We start from the raw sequence: 22,902 nt of genomic DNA on the forward strand, positions 1-22,902 counted from the left end.
TTCTTGGTAATCCTTACTGTGTCCTCTCCCCAACCCCTCCCAAACCAACGACCAGCAGCAAAAACTATACCTCTCATCTTCCCTGCTACATCACCCTCCTCTTCTGATTTTGTCATCTTGGACAACTTCATCATCCTCCCAGTCGCACTGGTTTGCAACATGAAGTCAACTAGGACTTCTCTCCACTTACAACTTCCTCTGTTTCTTGTTATCCTTCGTACCCCTACACTGAGGCTAAAGGCCCATCAATTCATACAGTAAAAATCCCTGTTAAGCTTTCTAATGCAGGTTATTACTAACTCTCTTTTCTGGCATCATGGACTTCCACCTCACCCTTAATCTATCCAAAATGCAGCTAAGAATCCCTTTGCTCTGACAATGTTCAGTACTTCTTCAAATCCTCTACCCTTTATCAAACTTTTGGTCCTTGTATTCTGACCTTGACATAGTAGTTCTCCTAAATGGGAGCATCTACACATGCAATTAATGCTACATGGGTTTACTGTGCAGTAATTTACTGCAGAGTAACCCTGCCCTAGGCAGGCGTCTACATTTATGGCCATCTGGGAGCAGATTTGTTCCTCATGGCAGTCACCTGTTCCTGGCCTCCGCCAGCCCTGCACCACCCCCCTGAAGAAACCAGAGGGAGCTGGAGGCTTCAGCCACAGCTGTCTGGGGCAGGAGCCCTCTTTAAAAGCCAGCCCCCTGTGCTGCTCCCTGGTCACCTGCCTTTCTGGCCTGGAGCAGGCTGCAGCATTGCCCCTTGCAATTCTGTTACCAGAGCCCATGCCCACTGTGTGATGGCTGCTCCACCCCCAGTTCCCAGAGTGACAGGTTATGTCCCAGGCTCCTGCTTGCCACCCTGCTCACCGCGCTTTGCCTCTGTGGTGACTGCTGCCTGGCACAGGTCAGTCTCAGCCCTGCCTGCCCCCTGCACTGGGTGGCCAGCTAGCCAGGCTCACCATGGTATCTCAGATCCCCTGCCACCACACTGCTGTTGCCCAGCCCATGCTGCTGCCTGGACCCTGGCAGGGACACCAGAGATGAGTATGTGGACGCCTCCATCAGTGCCATCCATGAGCTCCACTGGGGCTCTAGTCTTGCCACCTGTGGACCCACCTGACCAGCCAGGACCGATGGCTGAATGTTGTCCAGAGCACCTGGGACAATGAGCAGTGACTGGAGTCCTTTCACATGACCCAGGCCACCTTCCAGGAGCTCCTCAATCAGCTCTGCCCAGACTGGGAGCAGCAGGCTACCAACACGTGGCAGCCCCTCCCGGCAGAGACCTGGCTGACTATCACCTTGCTCAAGCTGGCCATGCCTGCCAGTCTCTGCTAAGTTGGCCACCTCTTCAGGGTAGGTGAGACGACCGCTGGGAGACTATCCCAGAAGTGGTGGCAGAGTTCTGTGTGCTGGGGTTCCCCAATGCATCAGGGCCCTAGATGAGATCTACATCGCCATCACCTGCCCACCCCACACCAACCGCCTCTAGTACAGCTGCTGGGGCTTTCGCTCCGTCATGCTGCAGGACATTGTTGACCACCATGGTACCTTCATTAACATGAGCACTAGCTGGGCAGGCAGCACCTACGATACCCACATCTTCTGTAACTTTGCCCTGCCAACCCTGGTGGAGAGTGGGCACTTCAAACAAGGGGTGCCAGACCTCCAGCTGGGCAAGGTGACAGTCCCAATCCTCCTCATCAGGGACCTAACCTATCTACTCCTCCTCTGATTCATTTGGCCCAACACCAGCTGACTGGACCCCCAGCAGTTGCCAAGGGGCAAGCTACTGACCAACAAAAATACTTGTTCAACTACCACCTAAGCAAATGCCAAAGGAGTGTGCCTTTGGGCGCTTGAAAGCCCGTTGGAGGTCATTCAACTACAGGCTGGAGGTTGATCCGGGGAACATCACCTCTTTCATAGTGGCAGCCTGCATGCTGCATAATATCTGAGAGACAAGGGGAAAGGTTTTCAGTCAGTCATGGGAAGAAGACTAAAGGGAAATGAGAGAAGCTGCAAGATGTAGATGAAGACGAGCCGGGGAGGGGTTAGACATTCAGGCAAACAGCGGAAGGGGAGCTGTGATCAGAAATTGCCTGGCAGCACACATCATCACTGCTCACAAGGGGGAATGTGCTCTGTTACTGGATGGTTATTATATTTCATTTTGTACTCCCTATTAGTTTGTAATTGAATAAAGTCTTTCTGAGAAACAATTTGGGATACCTTGTTGATAATGGGTTCTGGGGGAAGTCTATGTACGGGATGAGAAGAGGACATCCTCCCTGCAGGAGGGAGGGGGTGCTGTGGGTGTGGGGCAGGTTGGGGTGTTGAGTCAGGGAGGTGCCTTCAGAAGAAAGGTGTTTTAACAGAATACCAGGGTGGGGGTGGGGGGATGGTCAGGTACATGACTGCGTGCCCTGAAACAAGAAAGTTGCGTGAAGGCAGAGATTGTTAGGTAAAAGGTGTAAAATACAAAGAAAGAAAGTTAATGCTGTGTTATGAGGGGTGCGGAAGTAACCCTAGACACACCTGGATAGTAGTAATCAGAGATGCAGGAAACCAGAATTGACGTGCAAACAAGGTAACTGATAAGACAATGCCTCTGACTGAGCCAAAAATGCTTCCAACACCTGCAAAAAATTGTGCTTATGCGAGGTGTTTGCCAAAATAGTACTCCAGCTTTGTGCCCCGAGAAGCCCTCAGCATGCACCCCTGGTTTCTCTGACCAGGGTGATAGCTGCAAGCATCCAAAAAGGCTTCAAGTAGAGCAGCAGGCAACAATTCCTTTTAGTGTGAGAATTCGGCGCTCTACTGAAAACCAAAAGAGTGACACCAGCGATAAGAAGGGGGGGGCTGGTGGCAGAGGGGGCAGTGGGGTATGGGTAGGGTGGCGATTAATGGCCAATAAAGAAGAGATAAGCTGTGTTTGCATGGTTTACAAATGTGTTGCCTGAGACAAAATTGCAAGCATGCTTGAAGTTGTTTTTTTAAAAGCATACAAAGAGGGTTCTCCCTCTAGGTGTTGGAATTAAGGGGTGCAGTCCCCACACCGCCCCCCACAGTGCAGGGAGAGTGCTTCCCAAAATGAGGACCCCACACTTTGCCTGTGCCTGACTCAAAGAGGCTTCTTTCAACAGATAATATCTTACGGTGTGTGAACTAGAGGCTTGGCTCCACTGGAAACCCTGCGAGTAGCCCTCTGTGATGGGAGGGGGAAAAGGGGATACCATGTACATTTGTTGGGGACAGCACCAGGAGACAGCACCCGGCGGTGAATAATTAGGGGGTGTGGTGCCCACGCTGCTCCCCACAGTGCAGGGACAGTGTTTCCCAAAAAGAGGATGCCACACTTTGCCTGTCCCTCACCCAAAGAGGCCTCACCAAGTGGACAACAATATTTCGCAGTGTGTGAATTAGGGGCTCCACTGGAAACCCTAAGGGGAAAAACAAAGCTATCCAACGTGACCTGAAAAAATAAACCAATCACTAAATACATTCCTAAATTGCCCCCTGCTGTAATTTAGTACTGGGATGTGAAGAGGGTACAATTGTTATGAGGTGCCCCTTAGCGTCTTTTACTAGTAATAGCATATTAACCCATAGTGAGACTTAAACACGTTAAATAAGGTACATGTTACATCATTCATAGTGGTACATTATGACAGTGAAAAACACCTAGGAATATCTTAAGCTAGAAAAAGCTGATACTGTGCACAAGCACCCTATTAGCCAGTAAAAAAAACTGATGGAGTGAGGACTCTTGGAGAACAATGATCTCTTAAATCACAGGAAAGAGCCCTTCATTTGCATTTAGCAGGGCAAAGGAAGCCCTGGTCTCTCTCAGTTTGATAATTCTCTGTCCCTGATGCCAAGGAAGTTACAGATGGATTGAATCACATCTGCGTTGGAATGGCTTCTTTCAATTTAGTATTAGCTGCCCTAGCTGGCTTGAGGGAACATTCTAAGATGTGAAAAGAAAGTCGTTCTGAAGGAATTAGTTTGAATCCTTTGATAGCATTTGATAACAGTTGGATTGCCCAACTAGAAACAAGTCTGAGGGATCTCAAATCTTTACTGTTACTAACAACTTAAGCTGCCTTTTAATCAGAGAGACTTCCAATAATTGAACTGACTTTATAAATCCTATGATTGTAGTTGCCAAAATGAGCTAATGGGTAGCATTCTAGCTGAAACAAAATATTATTACAATTAATGCATATTCAACCCTTGTATGTTTAGGAGGAGAACACAGGAACAGGGAGAATTAAGTATCCTCTCTAGCCTCAGCAGACTGAAGTCTTGGCCTCCTCTCACTCATCCATGTCCCATGTTTCTTTCAGCAATTATAGGTGGAAAAGTAAAAATCTAACACATCCAAATGTTTGGCCTTTTGGTTATGTTTTGCTTTGATTTCATGGCATAAAGAAACCAACACAGTATTAAAAAAAAATATTCCAGCTAACGACCACAAAAAGCGTAGCCACAAAGGGAAATAAAAATCTCTGCCTGCTGACTTTGGCTGTTTGCAGTCATGGAAAAAAATGGTGCTTTACTTTAAGCTCAGCGCGCTCCTGCACTGAGCCCAGCAAATGCCCAGAAGAGGCAGCTTGTTAGTTGCCCCTGGCTTTCCCAACATCTGTAGAAATCAGGTGCCTTAGTAGGGCATTTTTGGCACTCTTATCTAATAGCTGATTGAATCAGCTTTAGCTAAAACTGCCAAAAAGCCCAGCTGAAACGCTTGATCTCTACAGACACTAGAGAGCTGTGTCAAAGTAACACGCTGGTGCTTCAGGTAGAGCATGGTTGGGGGTTTTTCCACGTATGTCAGTGCCCCCTTTGTTTCCTGAACTGAGTTTGAAACACTGGAGGTTGCATGTCTTTCAAGGAAGGAAAAAAGAGCATTCAAATAGTACAACAAAAAACTAGAACTCTTGGTTCCAAAATGATACCTTTTATTAGATCAACTGGGCTACCAAGTACACCCCTGAAACATGGAAGATACCGAATACAGCTACCAAGTACACCCTTCAAATAGTACTAACCTTCCAGCATCTGAGCCTGACTTAATCTTATGGCTGCAAAAGGCCTGTTTGGAAAGCAGCACAGTATTCTGCATGAAAGAACCTCACACTTGTTTGCTTCTTTGAATTTCTAGTCCTCTTCCTATAACACTAGAGAAAGCCACTGGAAATGCCATTCAGACTTATTATGGCAGGGTGTACTCATTACTGCCCATCTCCATGTGCTACTGGAGCTACTTTGGACAAAGGGGCTGTGTCTACATGTGCTTATTAATGCAAAGCAATAAATTCTGAAGCTTACTGCTCCAGAGTTTGTTGATCTGGGAGTGCCATTTGTACATGCACCTGGGACCAAAGCACATCCAGTGTGGAGGCTGCTCTACCTTGCTCAGCATGCTACAGAAGGGCTGCCTGGGGCATGAGGGTGATTCAGTACAGGTCTAGCCGGCAGGCAGCCCCTGCACTGAAGCACCCTTGTGCCCCAGCCAGCTGGGGCAGCATCTACACAAGCACTGTTGCAGATTTAAAAAATCTGCAGCAAGATGGTACTTGTATTTCCTAACAGGAGCTAATTAGTCTACTGTGCAGTAAACACCTCATGTGATGCGCCCAAGGAGAATTTGCAGTATCTAGTTTCCCCCAAGAGTTTTTTATGGGAGAGGGCAATTTTCACTTGAAACTTCACAGGGATCTTGCAATGGAGCCTTCAGGGGGAGATGCACTGAGTCAGCACATTCCCCCATACAATCCTGATAGACTTTGTGTTATCAGCAGCCAGGATACCTGGGTCAAAGCAAACTTTGAGGGTATGGCTTTCCAGTAAGTTGAATTAATTTGTACTAAAAACTTCACAGTAGAGGTGTAAACAAAGCATTCTATCTGACCTTGTGTGATGCTATCTGTGTATGATGCATTATAAATATTTATGTTTCTATCTGTTGTTGTTATCACTCTTCTCTTCCCAAACCAAATTGACAAAGACATCTGCTTTCATAATTTTGCATGACATTCCTGAAGGGTCAACAAAGTGACAAACAGTAATGTTCTGAACTAGGAAATAATTTTGTAGTCTGGTCTATCAAACTTTTGGGAATGTTGGAAATTTCCTGAAAATCAGTTTTTGGGGAATTCTAAAATCATGAAAAATGTTATTGATAATGTGCTTTCCTTTCTCAAAAGTTTCAGTCAGATTTCTACAAAAAAAAAAAAAATCACATGCCTAAAAAAATATGTAAACCAAGCAAATGATATTTAACCCACCGTGCAGTATCCGTGAGACTCTCATTGATGCCCAAATGTATATCTTGTGTTGTAAGAAAACAAGGATGTCCTCCAAGGACAGCAAAGCCTGCAAAGATTACAAAATTGAACCATAGTAATCTTAAAATTATGACTGGAATTTCTAAACTACTCATGCCACAGGTGCTTGCAATAAAGCGAATAAAAGGTGGGCACCCCAGTATTTCAGACAGTTAAAACCATTCTTAATAAAACACCAGTAAATGCACACCAAACTGAAATCTGTCCAAGTATTAATAGTCCTTTAGGACCTGTGTTAATGGCAAAATTCACTCAAGTTAAGGATTCATACATATTACCTCAAGAAGCATTAAGGTAATATGTTAAAAAATGAATTATTCTTTTCTCATGCCAGTGTAAACCCACTCATTCAGTGATGGCCCACACCTTTGTTAAGCTAGTTTAAAGAAGACAGGATCAAGAAAATGAAATATATAAGCTTCCAGGCCTCTTCCTCACTGATTTCCATGATAGGAAAAAAACCCCAACAAATCTGCTATCATGATAGCACATCTTGGGCAGATCAACATTGTTGAAGTAACTGCCCATCTTCTGCAGATAAGAACTACATCCAGTAGTTTAAACACAGTATTATCTGGAAAAAAAAGTCAATCTAATTTTTTCTATTGGGGAGAAGAGAGGTCTATATAAAGTATAGAAGAGTTTAGATGGTCTTGTTGGACAGTTCTGATCCAAAAAATGCCTCTGCTCAGTTGCTCTGTTACCTATCAGGGAAGTTTAAAGCTGATCAGCCTTGTTCTCACCAGCAGATGGCAATGCAGTCATTGCCATTACTTCAGCTTTTAAAATATGTTTCAAAAGCCTGTGAAATTTTAAAAAGCTATTACTACCACTATTATTCTTTAAAAATGACTGAAGTTATGGTGAATGATAGTAGGTAAAACAAAGCAACTATGCTCCAAGCTAAGTGCGAAGACATTGTTGCAATGTCCTTGCAGAGCTCTACCAAAGTACCCATGTCATGAGGTTAAAATAAAATGACTATTGTTAAAACCCCAACTCCAATGGATGGTAGGGGTGGGGCAGTTTCTTGGCCCCTAACAGATTAATCCCTTCTCTGGATATAGCTAAATCAACCCTGATAGGAATGACCCTTGATCCCTTTGGCTTATAAAAGTAGCTTTGATGAGAAAACACTGCAATTGGAAATCCCCATATTAAACCAAATATCAGTTTGTATTTATTTCTTATACTCCCAATTCCATTCCTAGACCATGCCTCTCTCCACTTCCTTCCCACACAGTGCATATTAGCTTCAGATCATGCAAAATTAATATCATGTTATACTCAACAATATACTCAGTAGGTATGACTGTTCTCATGCCAATGTAAATAAGAACCAACCCCACTAAAATTAATGGAGATATCTTGGCTCACAGCATCCTTGCAAGAAGATCAGAATAAGCTCCATGGTAATTTTTCAATACTTAAATGCTAATATTTCCAGGAATAGCACTGCATATACTTTGGGGGAAGCTACTGTCTCCTTCTTTCCTTATCCAGAAGCATATGGATTTGAAAAAGGGAAGACAATTTACTGAGTTTTCCCTGGCATTGCCTTCTCCTTTCTGCAGGACATACACAAGCACTAGCACTAGCATAAAGGTTTTGTCACATGCTAAGGAGGAAATATCTATGGGAAGGGCTCTTTGTTATATCATTGACCGCACATCATAACATCTTTATACAAGGCAAGGTTTAAATTGAAGTCCCCACACAGAATTGCATGTTATAAAGCTGCAATTTATTTTTGTTGACAGTGCAGCAAAAAATCCTCTATAAAAATGTAGAGTATTTAGAATGGAAAATAAGGTTAAGTAGTTACACCATGCCAACAGTTCCCATGGCTGCCATTTTAAGAAGGGAGAAAAAGTACATGTGGAAGGTAATGCACATGTATAAGGTAGCATGTGCCTTTAGTAAAATTAATTTTTCAAAGGGATCTCATGTGATACAAGACAAAACAGAGTTTGTCCCAGTGGGCACATCTACATGTGTTCTTTAATGCGCATTAGCCGATTTAGTGTGCATAAAAGCATCAGAAAAAATCATGTGCTTTTGCTAATGCACATTAAAATAGGCCAATGCACCTTTTTCTAGTACCTCACAATGCAGGTACTAAATTTCATGTGGATTAATGAACATGTAGACACACCCAGTACATTCCACAAAGCCACTGCTTAATTCCACAAAACATCTTCTATATGTTTTTGTGAGGCTCTTCCAAAAATGAGAAATAAAGACTTAAACTCAATTGACTACATTGTATAAGTACAGGGAAGGTGGTATAGACACTCCCTGGAATGATGCAGATAGACTATAAGGAGCAAGGTTTGTGTGGACCCACCCAATGCTACTGGAAGGATTTTCCTGAATAAGTCACTGTTATAGGGATCTGAAGACATTCCCAAAATCTCTGGCATAGAGAGCATGCTAGGGACAAGGCAGCAGCACATTACACTTCAAAGACTCAGAGCAACAGGGATACACAGGGAGGCTGTCTAAATCATGCCTGAGACTTGGGGAACAGCCCAGATCAAGAGAGCACAAAAAAGGGCACCTATACCCTTGCAGGGAGGCTGCTCCAATGCGCTGTAATTACAGTACATTGGAGCAGACTGAGCATGATGATCATTGCACTCCAGTAGACTACAGCATCACATGTATCAGTTTCCCCGCACTGAGAAATGGTGGTAGGGGCACTTTAACTAAAGCTCATTTGACAAGCTTTAGCTAAAGTGCCTCCACCACCATTTTTCAGCACAGGGACACTGATACACATTATGCTCCAGGCGCTTTAATTAGAGCGGCTCTTGGAGCTGCTCTAATTAAAGTGCTCCCCCCATTCCCAGAGCACGTGTATCAACAGTAAAAAGCACTGTAACCATCTTTGCTCTGTGCTATGAGTTCTGAGCTATTTCTCATGAGAGATACAGCAGAGAAGCTTACCTATGGAGAACACACATAGGTGCACCCCATACACAGCTTTGTCCTTAACATGGACAGCCTGATGATTGCTTCCTCTCTCACATATCAAAGGAAGGAGACATAGGGCAACCAACTTCCTCATTGCCCTTCCACCACAGCATCTAAATTTGTGAGCACTACCTGCCAGAATTTGACACTTAAAAAGTGCATTTGAAAGACAGATTTAAATTTAAGTGCTCTATATAGTAACAATCCTGTGAACATTCCTAAGGTAAGAAGCCTGAAACCTAATGAAAATTCTTTATAGATAGCTCAATAAGAGAAGGTTATGACACAGAAGCGATCCATCTTGATAAGTGTAGCCAGAGCAGATGCTATGCAATACTGGGCACAACAATAAATATCAGATATTAGACTTCCTGATATGCTGTACATTTATTTTCTCCACAAGGAGCATATAATATGTAATTGTAGGGGTGAATATATGTAGTAAATATCTTTGTACAGTCCTGGCTGTAATTCTCCTCTCACACTGACAGTAGTATAACTGGGGGGGAGTTAGCATGGGGCCCCTTAGGGAGTCTTAGTCACAGCAGCAACACTTCTCCTCCTGCCCCTCTGCACTCTTGAGCAGGGTTTTGCCCAGGGTACAAAACTTGTTCATAATACCTCTGCAAACTGGTTTGACTTGGGACTAACTCCATTGTAGCCAATGGCAGCTCAACACAGTACAAGATTCAGACCAATGGTCTCCCAGACACGTAGAAAAAAAATCTCTGGGGAGTTATTTTCCCTCTGAATATTATTTACGGGTCCTCCCCCATTTCTAACTTGTAACACAGTCAGATTCATTAGCCTTTGGTTCTTGACACTTAAGTTTGGGTACATACATATTTTAAACACATGGTGAAGAGCTAGCATAAAGTTATATCAAAGTTGTAATGAGACCCAGCATGACATTCACCTGTCTAACATGGCCAAGAAGAGGATGCTTATTTTAAAAGTAATGTTTGATTATGTGAAAAGTACTTTTTTCTAATATTCAAGGATTATGCGAATTTTAAATAGACTGTGAATGGGACTTTGAATGCAAACAGATGTTGTATTTCCCAGTATTATAGCTAGTGGGCACATCTACATGAGATGCTTAATAAGCATTGGTCTAATTCTACTACACATTAGTGCAGCTAACAAAAACTTTGCTAATGTACTAATGCACAGTAGCTTTAGTCTAATTTGCATTAAGCGTCACACAAAAACCATTCATATGCACTAATGCACAGTAGCATCGATTATGGTACATTAAGTTAGTACCTGTTATTACAGGGACTAAACTTAATGCGCCGTAATTACAGTGTATTAATGGATGTGTGGACGAGTCCACTGATAGTAGTACATTTGGTAGGCTCTGCAAAACAAGCATCTGGAAGTTATTTGCAGTTCTACTTAACCATATTTACTTAAGAGCTTTAGTCCCAATAACATGCACTAGAAGTCTTCACTGTACCGATTTGACAAGATTAATTCAGTCAAAAGAACAAAGTGAAAATAAATAACATAAGAAATGATTCATTACAATTTCTTCATTACATTTAAAATCCTCTCAGGATAATATGAGTTAACGTAATATGCTGAAAGAACCACAACTATAACATTTATATCATATAGCATTACAAATTAACTTTCATTTACTTATTTTTTAAGAACAGAGTTCTTTAATGGCAGGAGTTTTTAGAATTCTTCCACAGTGGGCAGATCTCCATGTTCACTAACGCACCGTCACTACAGTGCATTAAGTTTAGTACCTGTTATTACAGGTAATAACTGGTGTTACTGCACATTAGCGCTAACAAACACTTTTTTGTGATGTTTAATGTTCATTGGACTGAGTCTACTGCTCATTAGTGCAAACAAATGCTTTTTTGTGATGATTAATGCTCATTGAACTAATCTGCTGCACATTAGCATGGTTTTTGCCTGTGATGCTAATGCACAGTAGAATTAGTCCAATGGGCATTAAGCGTCTCGTATATATGGGTGGGTACCCATTGTTAGGAAACAGCAGCGATCTCTTAGATGCTGAACAGTGAAGTTCTTGCAAACAGTGCTTTAAAAATGGAATTCCTTTTTACTGAAATACACGACTTCCTTAGGAGTTGTCCCAAAGCTACTAGAGTACTGTAGTGTTTGCTTTCACATACCCAGAGGGACAGATTATCAGGGCCTTGACAAATATAGGACCTTTTCCAAGACTTGAAGATTATTGCTCCTGAGAAATACCATTTGATATGAATTTTGAGTTTTATAAATAAACTTTGCAATCCTTAATTTCACACCAGAAAATTGGTATGAAATTAACTTGTTTAGCTAACAAGGACTGGTGTGATCCTCACATTTGGTATGAACTTTCAATTTGAAAGGGGGCTGTCATTTTACCAGACATAACAGCTGGAGAGGATAAAATTTCCATTGACAGAAAAATAGCTTTGTCTGCTAAAAAAACCCAAACAGATCTTAGGAGGACTTGTCTACCATGTGGAGTTGAGATTAATTAAGGTGAGAAGTTAATGCACTAAAATGAACTGTGCTAAACTCCCATATGGATACTCTCATTCAGAAGTAAATTAACTTTAGATCACTAACTTAATCCTTCTTGGATTAACTTCACACCTTTAGTTCATTCATTTTAACTTTCTTGAGAGCCACCACGTGCAGAAGTCATTAGAAGTAACAATCAAAGTGGCAGTTGCCTTCATATGCATGTGCCAGAGGGAAGGGAGGGTGCAGGGAACTCCTTGTTCATCAACTGCCCAATGGGTGAGTATAAGGGACAGCCCTAAATTGAATACCATCTGGTATTCAAAGAGCTGGGCTGACTTCAAAGGCAGTCTCAGGTAGAGCAGACAGGGTAGAAACACCTATAGAAGCTGTGTTGACTAAGACCTGGAGTGAGCAGAGCAGGGCAAAAGACAGCATAAAGACATATGGCCCCGTACTGGCAGCCTATGCCATCAGAACTTTGGATCTTGGGAGAATTCACAGGTTTTGGAAGCTGAACAATCTACTTCTTCCTCCCCCAACCTTTTGTTGTTGTTGTTTACTCTCTTTCCTTACAGAGAAATGTGAAGGCAACTCAAATGACTTCCTTGTCCCTGGAAGGAGTCTAGGAGATGTAGGGCCCAGTCTTGTTTAATTCTTCAAAATAAATATGAGAAAGGCAAGAATATCCTTATCTGCTGAGTTTTCATAAACTGTCTACCAAAATGATTACTTGGAAGTGAGATTAGAAAGATTAGATTTACACCAAATGATTAGGGGGTCAATACTGCAAATGTGTAAGCATATTCCTGGCTTATTTGCATAGTCCCATTAACCTCAGTGGAACTACCATATAAGTAACGTTAGGCATGTATTTAAGGGACTGTGGGATTGGATCCTAAGGGAAAAAAGTTCCAACGTCTTATTTTATGAGGCTAATACCTCAGATTCTGTATCAAGTATTGGTTCAACAGATAATCTGACTAGTTTTCCTTATTTTTTCCCTTATTTTTTTCTAAGAGCATAGCAAGACTTTGCCATGGTTCTTAAACTACAAACATATTCTAAAATGTGACAGCACTGAAGTATAACAATTTAGACAGACATTTATTAGAGCCTGTACAGGATTACATTTGGATACTTGCCAAAATTCATTTAGGGAAAATGTGCATCTAGGCAACATGGCCTAAAACTTACCCAAGGATACTTAATAATTCCTGTTATATTTCAGTCCTGATTTGTTCAGAAATGATCTGCGGAAACTGTAGTGATCAAAGAAATGTGCTGGCATTACTAACACTTGGGCCAGGTGCAGACATTATACTTTTACTGGTCTAAGTAGTTGGAAACTGGTCAAAGCTCGTAACAGAACATACGTTTGGCGCACATAGACTGAGCTAAAATGGCAGAACACCGCCTAAGACAGACCTGGATTGATGTATACTCAAACTTAATCAATTTAAGTTAGACTGGGAGTGTCTACATATCACCCTATGGTGACGTAGAGATGCACTATGTCACCATACGGTATGCTACATCAATGTAGTGATCATGTGTGTCTACATGTGATCACCAGCTACGTTGCCAGAGCAGCACACTCCCCGGGTATAGTGCTCTGCTACAGTGATGTAGCAGCAAAATCTACTCATGTGTACTAACCGCCCATACTGTGTTGTGCTTTAGTACTTCCAAAGGAAGTATGGTGATGTGTAGATGCACCCACAGGTGTACTGAACTTCAGGTCTGTGCGGGCCGGGAGTGACCCGAGCCCTTTTCCGCGCTGCCCGCGGGCTGTGGCCAGCAGCCCGGGCACGCCGGGGCGGAGAGGGAAGGCCGTCGAGCTGGAATTAGGCACAAACGCGTAGCGGTAGTTTTAAAGATTGTTTACTTACACCGAGATGGCAGTGGTGTAGGCTGGGAAAATTGATTGAGTTGCAGTTACAGACAGACAACACAGACGGTCTCGTGGAGGTGGCTAGGCTCCACGGTGCAGAGCTCCGGATGCTCTGGGTGAACGAGCCACCAAAATAGAAATCGTAAATACGTCTTATAAAAGTTGCGTTCGAAGACGGGAAGAGGTGGGCGGTGGATCAGGCCGCCAGGCTCCTCTGGATCTCACACAGGGTTTCTATTCCCCTGCCGTGTACCCAGAGTCCCCACGAGATGGATGTGGAGTCCTCTTCGGCTTGGGCGGAAACCGCTCAAGCGTCTTATACGGCTAACAGGCCAATCGTTAGCCGCCACGTGTGAATAATTTAGTGCTAGCCAATCACGGGGAACGAATTTGCATACCAGTGGCGGGGACTCTTTTTCACCGTGCATTCCTCTTGCAACATGAGCAATGCACCCTGCAAAAGAAGCTGCAAAAAAGGCAGGAAACTCGTCCCTGCACCGGGGTTTTCCTCTGCAACAGGAAACTCTCCCGTGCAATGAAGCTGCAATTTGGCGGGGATAATTCTGGTGCCGAAGCGCACACAAAATCATGCCTTTGGGTCATGACAAGGTCCAGTTCCGCTATCTAGTTAAATTAGGTCACTGTCCACTGGCATCCCAAGCTCCTTTGCAGGCCGCACCTACCTCCTCCCCCCCTTGCAGGGAGGTGCACTAGCACTCATCCCACATTTGGCTGCTCCATCCAAGTGCCTGGTGGGCCCTGCCCCTGAGCTTTCATAGAGCCAAGTCAGCACAGACCCTTTCCAGCACAGACCCTTTCCACAGCCCCACCTCCTGCCTCCAGCCAGCTGTCAGCCACAGGCGGGCAGTGTGGGAGGGAAGGCAGGCATCTGTGTCCCTGCATAAACCCCATCATGAAGCATTTCATGATGTACACAAAGACCTGACACTGAGCCCAGAAGAAGTCCCGTGAGGAGGTGCAGCATCATGAAGCCTAAGCAGGCTGCCGGGCACAGACAAGCATTCCCTCCTCCCCCTGCCATGTTGTCTGTCAGACACCAGCATCTGTCAGCTGCAGGACGGCAGCGGGCTGGGAGGAAATGCTCACCCATGCACAATAGCCAATCAAGGGTGGCCTAGATGCTTGGCTGCACTTGGCAGTCTCCAGCAACCTGAGGAGCCCACAGAGCATACTAGGAGGTGTACAGGAGCTCCCCCAACCTTCTGACCTTGGCCAGTGCAGACGACCTGCATTATTTCCCTCCACCACCACCACAAGGCAAATGTGTGTTTTGTTCACTACCAATCTAACCTATGCCACTTACAGAAAACCATGTAACTTAGATCAATTCTGCCTTGGGATTCCTGCCACAGTGTGAGATACAGTACAGTAAGACATTGACCTAACTTTCTAGTTAACAATCATTCTCCTCAGATATTCATTCTTGCTGCTCTCCACCTTTAAGCTTCTTATGAGCTGAAATTGCAAAGAACATAATTCATAATTATGGACAAATTCACTCTGCATCTGTTTTAGTCTGGACTTACCTGTTTCTGTGGATAGTCTAGTTCTTGTACTTCTTTTTTCAAAAATCATGGCTAAAGATTTTCCTTGCATCAAAGGTAAATACTGAAGAAACAGGAATTGGGGGTTTGAAAAGTCTTTCAATCATATGTGATTAGTTATGATACATTCACTTCTTTGCTTACTGGCTACAGCGAGTTAAAAACAGCAATCACTGTCCTAGTTTTAGTCCCTTGCCCTACAAATCAGTTATTACCACAGGAAAGAGTTTGAGAGAAAGATATAGTTCTAAGGACAAAAATCACCTGCATTGTTTGGTTTGGTTTGGTTTGGACTAGCTTTAAAGATATCTCTGATTTTATCTTCATCCCATAATACTTACAGAATTGCACTGCAAATCATATAGATATTTTGTGCAACATAACCAAACTAAAAACAATAGAAACAGTCAGTAACAGAGTTATACATGTTGTGCAAAAATGTCTGCTCTTGTCATTAGCAAGCTACCCTCTTATATCCAAAGGACTCTGCATTTCTAACTGAAAGGCATAAATATTTGCTGATAAGGGGTTAAATGAAATTTTAGGACAAGCCAATATAGTTGTTAATTCACATTTTATTTCATGGCAATAGCTGTTTTGCCAGTATGAATAATCTAATTGGCAGTAAATGCATATTAGCTGAAGACATTGAATACCTCTCCCTTGTGCTTTATTCTTTGTTTCAAATCTGATGCCACCCATAGCAAATACTTTATTTCTTCTGCTGTGTAATTTTGCAGAGTTAGAAGGTCACGACCTTTCAGATGGACATTAGTTTGAGTTGGTTCTCCAGGCCTGTGTCAAAATAATAACAAAAATATGCTCTTCATCATTTGGCATTAATTTGTACTCTTGATTAAACTAATGAACAAGCAACTATATCTTTTTCACTAGCTTCATTTGACCCAGATGGATAATCTTGATGGTCTGTGCTAATTAGTTTAAATAATTTCCACTGTCACACAGACACAACATATTACAATTTACTATATTAATCACCATGGTAACACTCTCCTAAATATGATTAGAATCTCTGAATCTGATTTTATTTCCTATGGCTTCCAATATCAGTATAACTTGACTGCACACTGCATAATCAAATAAGCCCAAATGTATAGAACTATTCAGGGTATGGTAACACTTAGATCTGGATTGTATCTTGCTCTACAGGGGTGCAAATAAAAGATTCAAACTGATGCATTTGATTGAGGAACAATTAAAATAATCCTAAATGCCCTGTTAAAAGGCCCTGTGTACAGGCAAAAGAGGCCACAGGTAGCCACAAACTCCTCTCTTTTACAGGCCAGCCTCATGCTCAGTCCCAAACATACTATGTAAGCCTGCAGTGAGACTGGCTTTTTATGCAGTATGGCCCAAATGGTGTCAGCCATACCAAAATGAAAACAGGAAAAAAAAGGGATTTTGGCTGAGCCAAGATACCCCTCGTCAAACACACTGCCAGGGCTCTGACAGATGTATTAGCCCAGACTCTGGAGTTTAGTGTGGCATGCCACATCAAGCCCTTCATTTTTACCCCCTGGAGCTATGTGGTATCAGTCAGTGGTATCAATTTCTTTTCAAACAGGGAAAACTCAGCAATTAAATAGCTTAGAAGGAAAGTTAAAATGTAACTCAATGAAATGGAAGCCAGATTGGATTTTTTCCTCTTTTTTTTTCTGAAAAGTTAAGGCAGTTTCCCACAAGTTATTATTTATATCATTATCATAGGCTGCTGAAGTATGAATCATTATTTAGTTAGATATTAGTGATCACAGCAGATAGTGATTTCTTGAGATAAAGGTAATTTTCTTGACATGGTCTCCTACGCACTTAGATTTGAAGGGTAGCTATAGCTAAAAATGTGATTTGCTAAACAACTAAATATAAATATTACACTAAAAGCCTATTTAATTTATGAGACCATGTTTGACACCTGGTCAACAGTGGTCATCTTTTATATCAACTTCTAGGTCAAGCTTCCTAACCAAATGAAGGTTTTATTAATTGCCAGATACGCAAGTAGAAAACTCATATAAGAAATAGCAGGTTGAGCCTGAGTGCTGCAATTGTCTTCAGAAAAAGGAAAATAAAACTAAGAGCTCAGGAAACACTTTCAAACTGGTGTAAAGAAAACAGAAGACAGATGAAAAAGTTGTTTATGGCTTATTTGGATTTGTGTGCATGTATAACTCTTGCATACACTTTTTTACATGTGTTGCTTAATCTATTAAGGTCTGATCCTGTCTACATGTGCGCTTTAATGTGCAATAGCCTATTTTACTGCACATTAAAGCATCACGTAAAAAAACATGCTATTATGCTAATGTTCAGTAAAATAAGCTACTGTTCATTAAGTGCCACTTAAAAACCATGTGCATTCGTTACTGCACCATAAGGCAGCCTAATGCACATTTGTTTAGTACTTTACACTGGAGGTACTAAATGTAATGTACATTAGGAAAAGCACCCTAATGCACATGTAGACGCACCAAGTTACTTCAATGTGAAAATGCTCATAAATCTCAATAATGCAGGATCAAGTCCTACATCAGGGGTCAGCAACCCCCGGTATGTGTGCTGAACACAGCACACAAGGCCATTTTTCTCGGCACGCCACCGCCAGCCTGGGCTCTAGGCAGCTGCTGCCAGTTATGAAGCCTGGGCTGCTCCCAGCAGGCAGCTGGGCAGCTGCCAGCCCTGCTGCAAGCAGACCGGGCTCCATGGTTGGCAGCAGCTACCCAGAGCCTGGGTCAGTTGCAGCCAGGAGGCTGCATACACCTGCTCTGGGCTCCAGCATTAGCTCCATACCAGCAGGTGCACACACGCCTCGGACTGGACAGTGGGGGAGCAGCCTGAGGCAGTGCAATTCGGCCTCTTCCCCACTGCTGACACAGAGCTGATGACTGGGCTCCGGAGCCTGGCGCAGCTGTTTGTAGCCAGCCTGGGCTCTGGGCAGCTGCAGAAGGCAGTGGGCAGGCTGCAAACAGCTGCACCGGGCTCCACAGCTCCGGCATCAGCTCCATGCTGGCGTTGACTGCACGTGTACCTCAGAGCAGACAGCAGCAGATCTGTGCTGCCTCAGGCCCTATCCCCACCATCCGCTCCAAGGCACACGTGTATCCGCCGGTATGGAGCTGATACCAGAGCCCAGAGCAGCTATTTGCAGCCTCCTGGCTGCAGCCGGCCCAGGCTCTGGTAGCTGCTGCCAACCAGAGAGCCCAGGCTGCTTGCAGAAGGGCTTGCAGCTGAGCCCACCTGACTCCTACCCATTCTGAGCCCAGCCCCGCACCAGGATGAGGCTGGATGCCCCTTGCCAGAAGCACTGCACCTTTTGTGGACTTAGCTGTGTGGGGCGGATGGGTGGTTGGGCTGATGGGCAGGCTCCGGGCCAGGGCCTTGGCCAGCTGCACTGTAGCCTGGGGGCTGGCTCCCCAGGGAAGCACAGGGGCTCTTGCAGGACCAGGGCATTGTTGGGTCGGACTTTGTCCAGTGGCCCAGGAGCCCGGCTCCATGCACCCGCGCATCTGGTTGTGTGTGTTTGTCTGCCTCTGTCTGGTTCTGTTTGTCTGTGTGCACACACATGTGTCTGGTTCCAGATGTTTGTGTGCATGTCTCTGTTCTGGGTGTGTTCTGGTTCTCTGTGTTTGTGCACATAGTTCTCTGTGTGCATGTGCGTGTGTCTGGTTCTCTCTCTGCTCTTCTTTTTCTTTCTTTTTCTCTCTCTCTCACTCCCCTTTCTCTTATTTGTCTCTTTTTTCTCTCTCTGTCATTGCAACATGCTCAACAAAAGGAATACACAACAACAAAGGCAACATTTATGATTATTAAATATACTAATATGCAGTGCATGCTGCATGTACCACCCCACCCCCCGCCCCATTTTGTTTTTTTGGCATACCAGCACTCTGGCACCTTCCAAGGTAGACATTGTGGTTTTTTCGGCACTCTGGTTGAAAAACATTGCCTACCCCGGTCCTACATGATTAATTTTACCTTGATTCTCATGATCTGACAAGAAATAAAGACAGTACCATGAAATATTGTGATGTAAATACTTTTTAGAAGCCATAGGGAATGCCAAGTCTAAATTGCTGAAACAAGGCAAGACACAGCTGTCAGAATGGCGTGGTTAATCTTGTCTCTGGTTTTATGCTCTTTATGCATGCATGGATTGTAATATAAGGAGAGCAAAACATTGACGATAAGAATCACCATATCCCCAGGAAAAGAAGGGTTTTTTTTGTGTGTTTGTCCATAGATAAAAGAATCTCTTAAACTGTTCAGTTATGTAGTTGAGTGCTTATTATAACTTATGGCACTTACAGCACCCACTGAACTGAAACAGAAGCAAATATTTCAATGTGTTGTTAAACATCTGCAGATCATATAACATGATTCCAAAAAGATTAAAAAGGAAGAGGATAAAAACACAGAATTACAGTCTGCTGCCTAAAAATGGAGAGCAAAAGGGTACTAAAAACCCTAAAAGAAGTCTTTTCCTGACACAATCATTTGTCTAAAGAATTCAGTTATTCAGAAATTATTACTTACTGGAAGTGTTGCAGCAGGTGTTGGCCATTCTTTCTTAAAACTACAGTGCTGAGTAGGTTCCTCAAATTGAAAAGCATCTTCCTTTTGGATTAATTTTTTTTTAGTCCTGGAAAGATGGTTAGCTAACCTGAAGTTCCATGAAGCAGAGAATGCCCTATGATTCACTGAGCAAACAAAGGTACTATCATCATGAGGCAATGTTACCTTTGATTGTCCTGACTGGGACTCAGGCTGCTGAGGGGTGAGAGTGCATCTGCCCTTATTCAAATTCTTTAGATAAATGTTTCTCATGAGGCCAACTTGTGCAACTCACAGTTTGTGCTTTTGCATGAAAGGAACATTATGGTTGTGTCAGTATTCTTTCTTAACAATTTTATATTGTTAAGTATTTGTACCTAAGAGTAAAATCATGGAAAAACCTAAGAGCAGAATAGGGAGCAGCTACACTAAGAAAAGAAATTTAAATTTGCCTTTTAAGAGAAAATTTTCAAAATACATTATGTTAGCTCAATATCCAAAATTCCCAATGCATGTAAAGAGTTAATTCATTGTGGTCTACTTTGAAAACATACCCATTCATTTTAAGCTGTTTACAATCCATTTGTTACTGATAACTAGTGATACTGGGAAGTTTACCCCTATGTTTCCATTTTTATTAGGTACCCACAGAAAAATAAAGTAGATGCTTCATAGATTCTTGATAATTTAGGTTTTACCCTGAATCCATTTAAAATAACTGGAGTTTTGCCCTTGACTTTAATAGAAGCGTAACTGACCCCTCATTTCCTCTTTTTTTTTTTTTTTTTTTTAAACTTTGTACCAAAATTTCTCAAATTACCCTTTGAGAAATGAGTGCATGATCACGTTTTATAATCTTTGAATTCACCTTTAAACTAGTCCTAAATCTTTCTAAAACTTCCTGAGTAAACATCCAGAATCCTGTCTGTTGAATTAATGTCCTACATATTCATTTAGTATTCTCTAGACATGTCTACATAAGATGCTTAATGAGCAGAAGACTAATTCTACTGCGCATTAGCACAGCAGGCAAAGCCCATGCTAATGCAATAATGCACAGCAGATTTAGTCTAATGCGCAGTAGCATCACAAAAAAAACCATTCATTTGCACTAATGTGCAGTAGTGCCAATTTCAGCTCATGAAGTTAACACCTGGCATTACAGGAACTAAACTTAATGTACCACAATTATGGCACATTAATGAACATGTAGACACACCCTCTGTGGTAAAGGCAAGCACGTACACCATACATCCTAATTAATTGGGTGATGCTCACTTAGTCAGGAGAATTCTCTATAAAGCAACCAAATATTTTTACAAAGGCATGCTACTTATTTTTTTATTCCCATAATAAAGTGTTGCTGATAGGGGGGAAAAATGTTAAGCGAAGAGGCACAAGAGTATGTGAATTGCAGTGCTGAGACTCGGGAGACCTGAGATAAGTTCACAGCTCTGGCACAGGCTTCTGGGCAAGTCATTAAGGGCATATCACATCACCTCCATGTCATGCCCAGAACCAGGATTGTGAAGCATATCATATTTGTTTACTTCTACTCAGTGTGACAAATCCTAAAACTGAAGCAATGTAGCCCCCCCCGGGCAATCCTCAGTGGGCACATCTACACAAGACGCTAGAAGCATGGTAGACTAATTCTACTGCGCATTAATGCATCACAGCGAAAGCCATGCTAACGTGCTAATGTGCAGTAGAATTAGTCTACTGCACATTATCATCACGTAAAAAATGTGCTGGCGCTACTGCACAGTAGCACTGATTATGGTACATTAAGTTTAGTATCTTTTATTACAGATACTAAACTTAATGTGCCATAATTATGGCACATTAATGCATGTGTAGACATGCCCAGTGAATTTCAGTAGGCACGCTTGAGACAGAGCCTAAGAGAAGTGTCAGGCATCCACCAAAAATCAGCTACATTGCCTCATTTTCAGAAGGTGGCCTCCACAGAGCAGGAGCAGGACAGAGTGTACTTCTGCATTGAATGACTGCATGCAGCACAGAGGTGATGTACACATACCCTTTAGAACTAAATTTCCAGGATTAAGACACCAGAAGATGCTGATAGGTACTCAGGGGAATGTTCAAAAGTAGGTACCTAACTTCTCTTGCAATCAAACAGGAATTAGATACCTAGCCTAGTTGGGCATTTTTTAAAAGAAGGTGCCTACCTTCACTTTGGGCAGGGGTGTGCAAAATCCGGCCAGCAAGCCAAATCCAGCCTGCCAAGGGATGTTGTTCAGCCCACGGCAGGTGCCTTGGTTCTACCCATGTCCCCATTCCATCTTCCTGGCCACATCCCCTGCCTGGTCTCCATGGAGATCCTGAGATTACGGGGTGGTGACAGCGCAGGACCAAGGCAGGGACATGCAGGGAGTGCACCATGGCTCTGCCCTGGCCCCAGCCCCACACTGTCACTGCCCCTGTATCCTGTGGTCTCCATAAAAAACAGCTGGGACTGTACTGGGAGCTGCATGCAGGCGAACATACTGGGAGCTGCATCTGGAGCTCTAAGTGACAGTGTGAGGCGATGGCCTGGGGCAGAGCCATGATCCACTTTCTGCAAGCCCCTGCCCACGGATCCAGTGCCTGTTGCAGGGATATGTGGGCAGCAGATCACAACTCTGCTCTGGTCCTGGCCCTGTGCTGTCACTGCCCCATGACTATGCCCCATGATCCTGGCCTCGCCTGCCAATCCCACTCCTGAACACTGCTTCTTGCCCACCCATGGCCTCATCCCAAGTAGGGAGTTTTGATGAGTTGTTGCACCGGGGGAGGGGGAGGGTACTGACCCAGCCCATGACAGCTCAGCAAAATTCCCTATGTGATCCAAGGGCCAAATAATTGCCCACCCCTGCTTTAGGGGGTGACTCAGTATCTTTGCATTCTATCTGTTCATTTCTGCTTCTCACTTGTAAAACAGGCTTAATTGCACTTTGTTACTTGGGAGATGATATGAGGATGAATAAATATGTTAAAGACTGTGAGGTACTCAGATACTGAAGGGAGGCGAACAATATAAGACTGATAGGGA

The 22,902-nt window shown here is 43.2% G+C and overlaps 1 protein-coding gene across 1 annotated transcript in view; it reads right to left on the reverse strand.

The window, feature by feature from the left end:
- The window catches only part of OTC (ornithine carbamoyltransferase), a 54,652-nt gene extending 34,746 nt beyond the window's left edge, over positions 1-19,906 (reverse strand). The window contains exons 1-4 of the mRNA XM_006015652.3: positions 19,830-19,906; positions 15,935-16,073; positions 15,261-15,342; positions 6,294-6,381 (exon numbers count right to left, since the gene is read on the reverse strand). Of these exons, the coding sequence (XP_006015714.1) occupies positions 6,294-6,381; positions 15,261-15,342; positions 15,935-16,073; positions 19,830-19,906 (386 nt within the window). The remainder of the gene's footprint in view (positions 1-6,293; positions 6,382-15,260; positions 15,343-15,934; positions 16,074-19,829) is intronic.
- Positions 19,907-22,902: the final 2,996 nt, after the last annotated feature.

This window comes from Alligator sinensis, unplaced genomic scaffold (assembly GCF_000455745.1).
Source record: "Alligator sinensis unplaced genomic scaffold, ASM45574v1 scaffold243_1, whole genome shotgun sequence".
NCBI lineage: Eukaryota > Metazoa > Chordata > Crocodylia > Alligatoridae > Alligator > Alligator sinensis.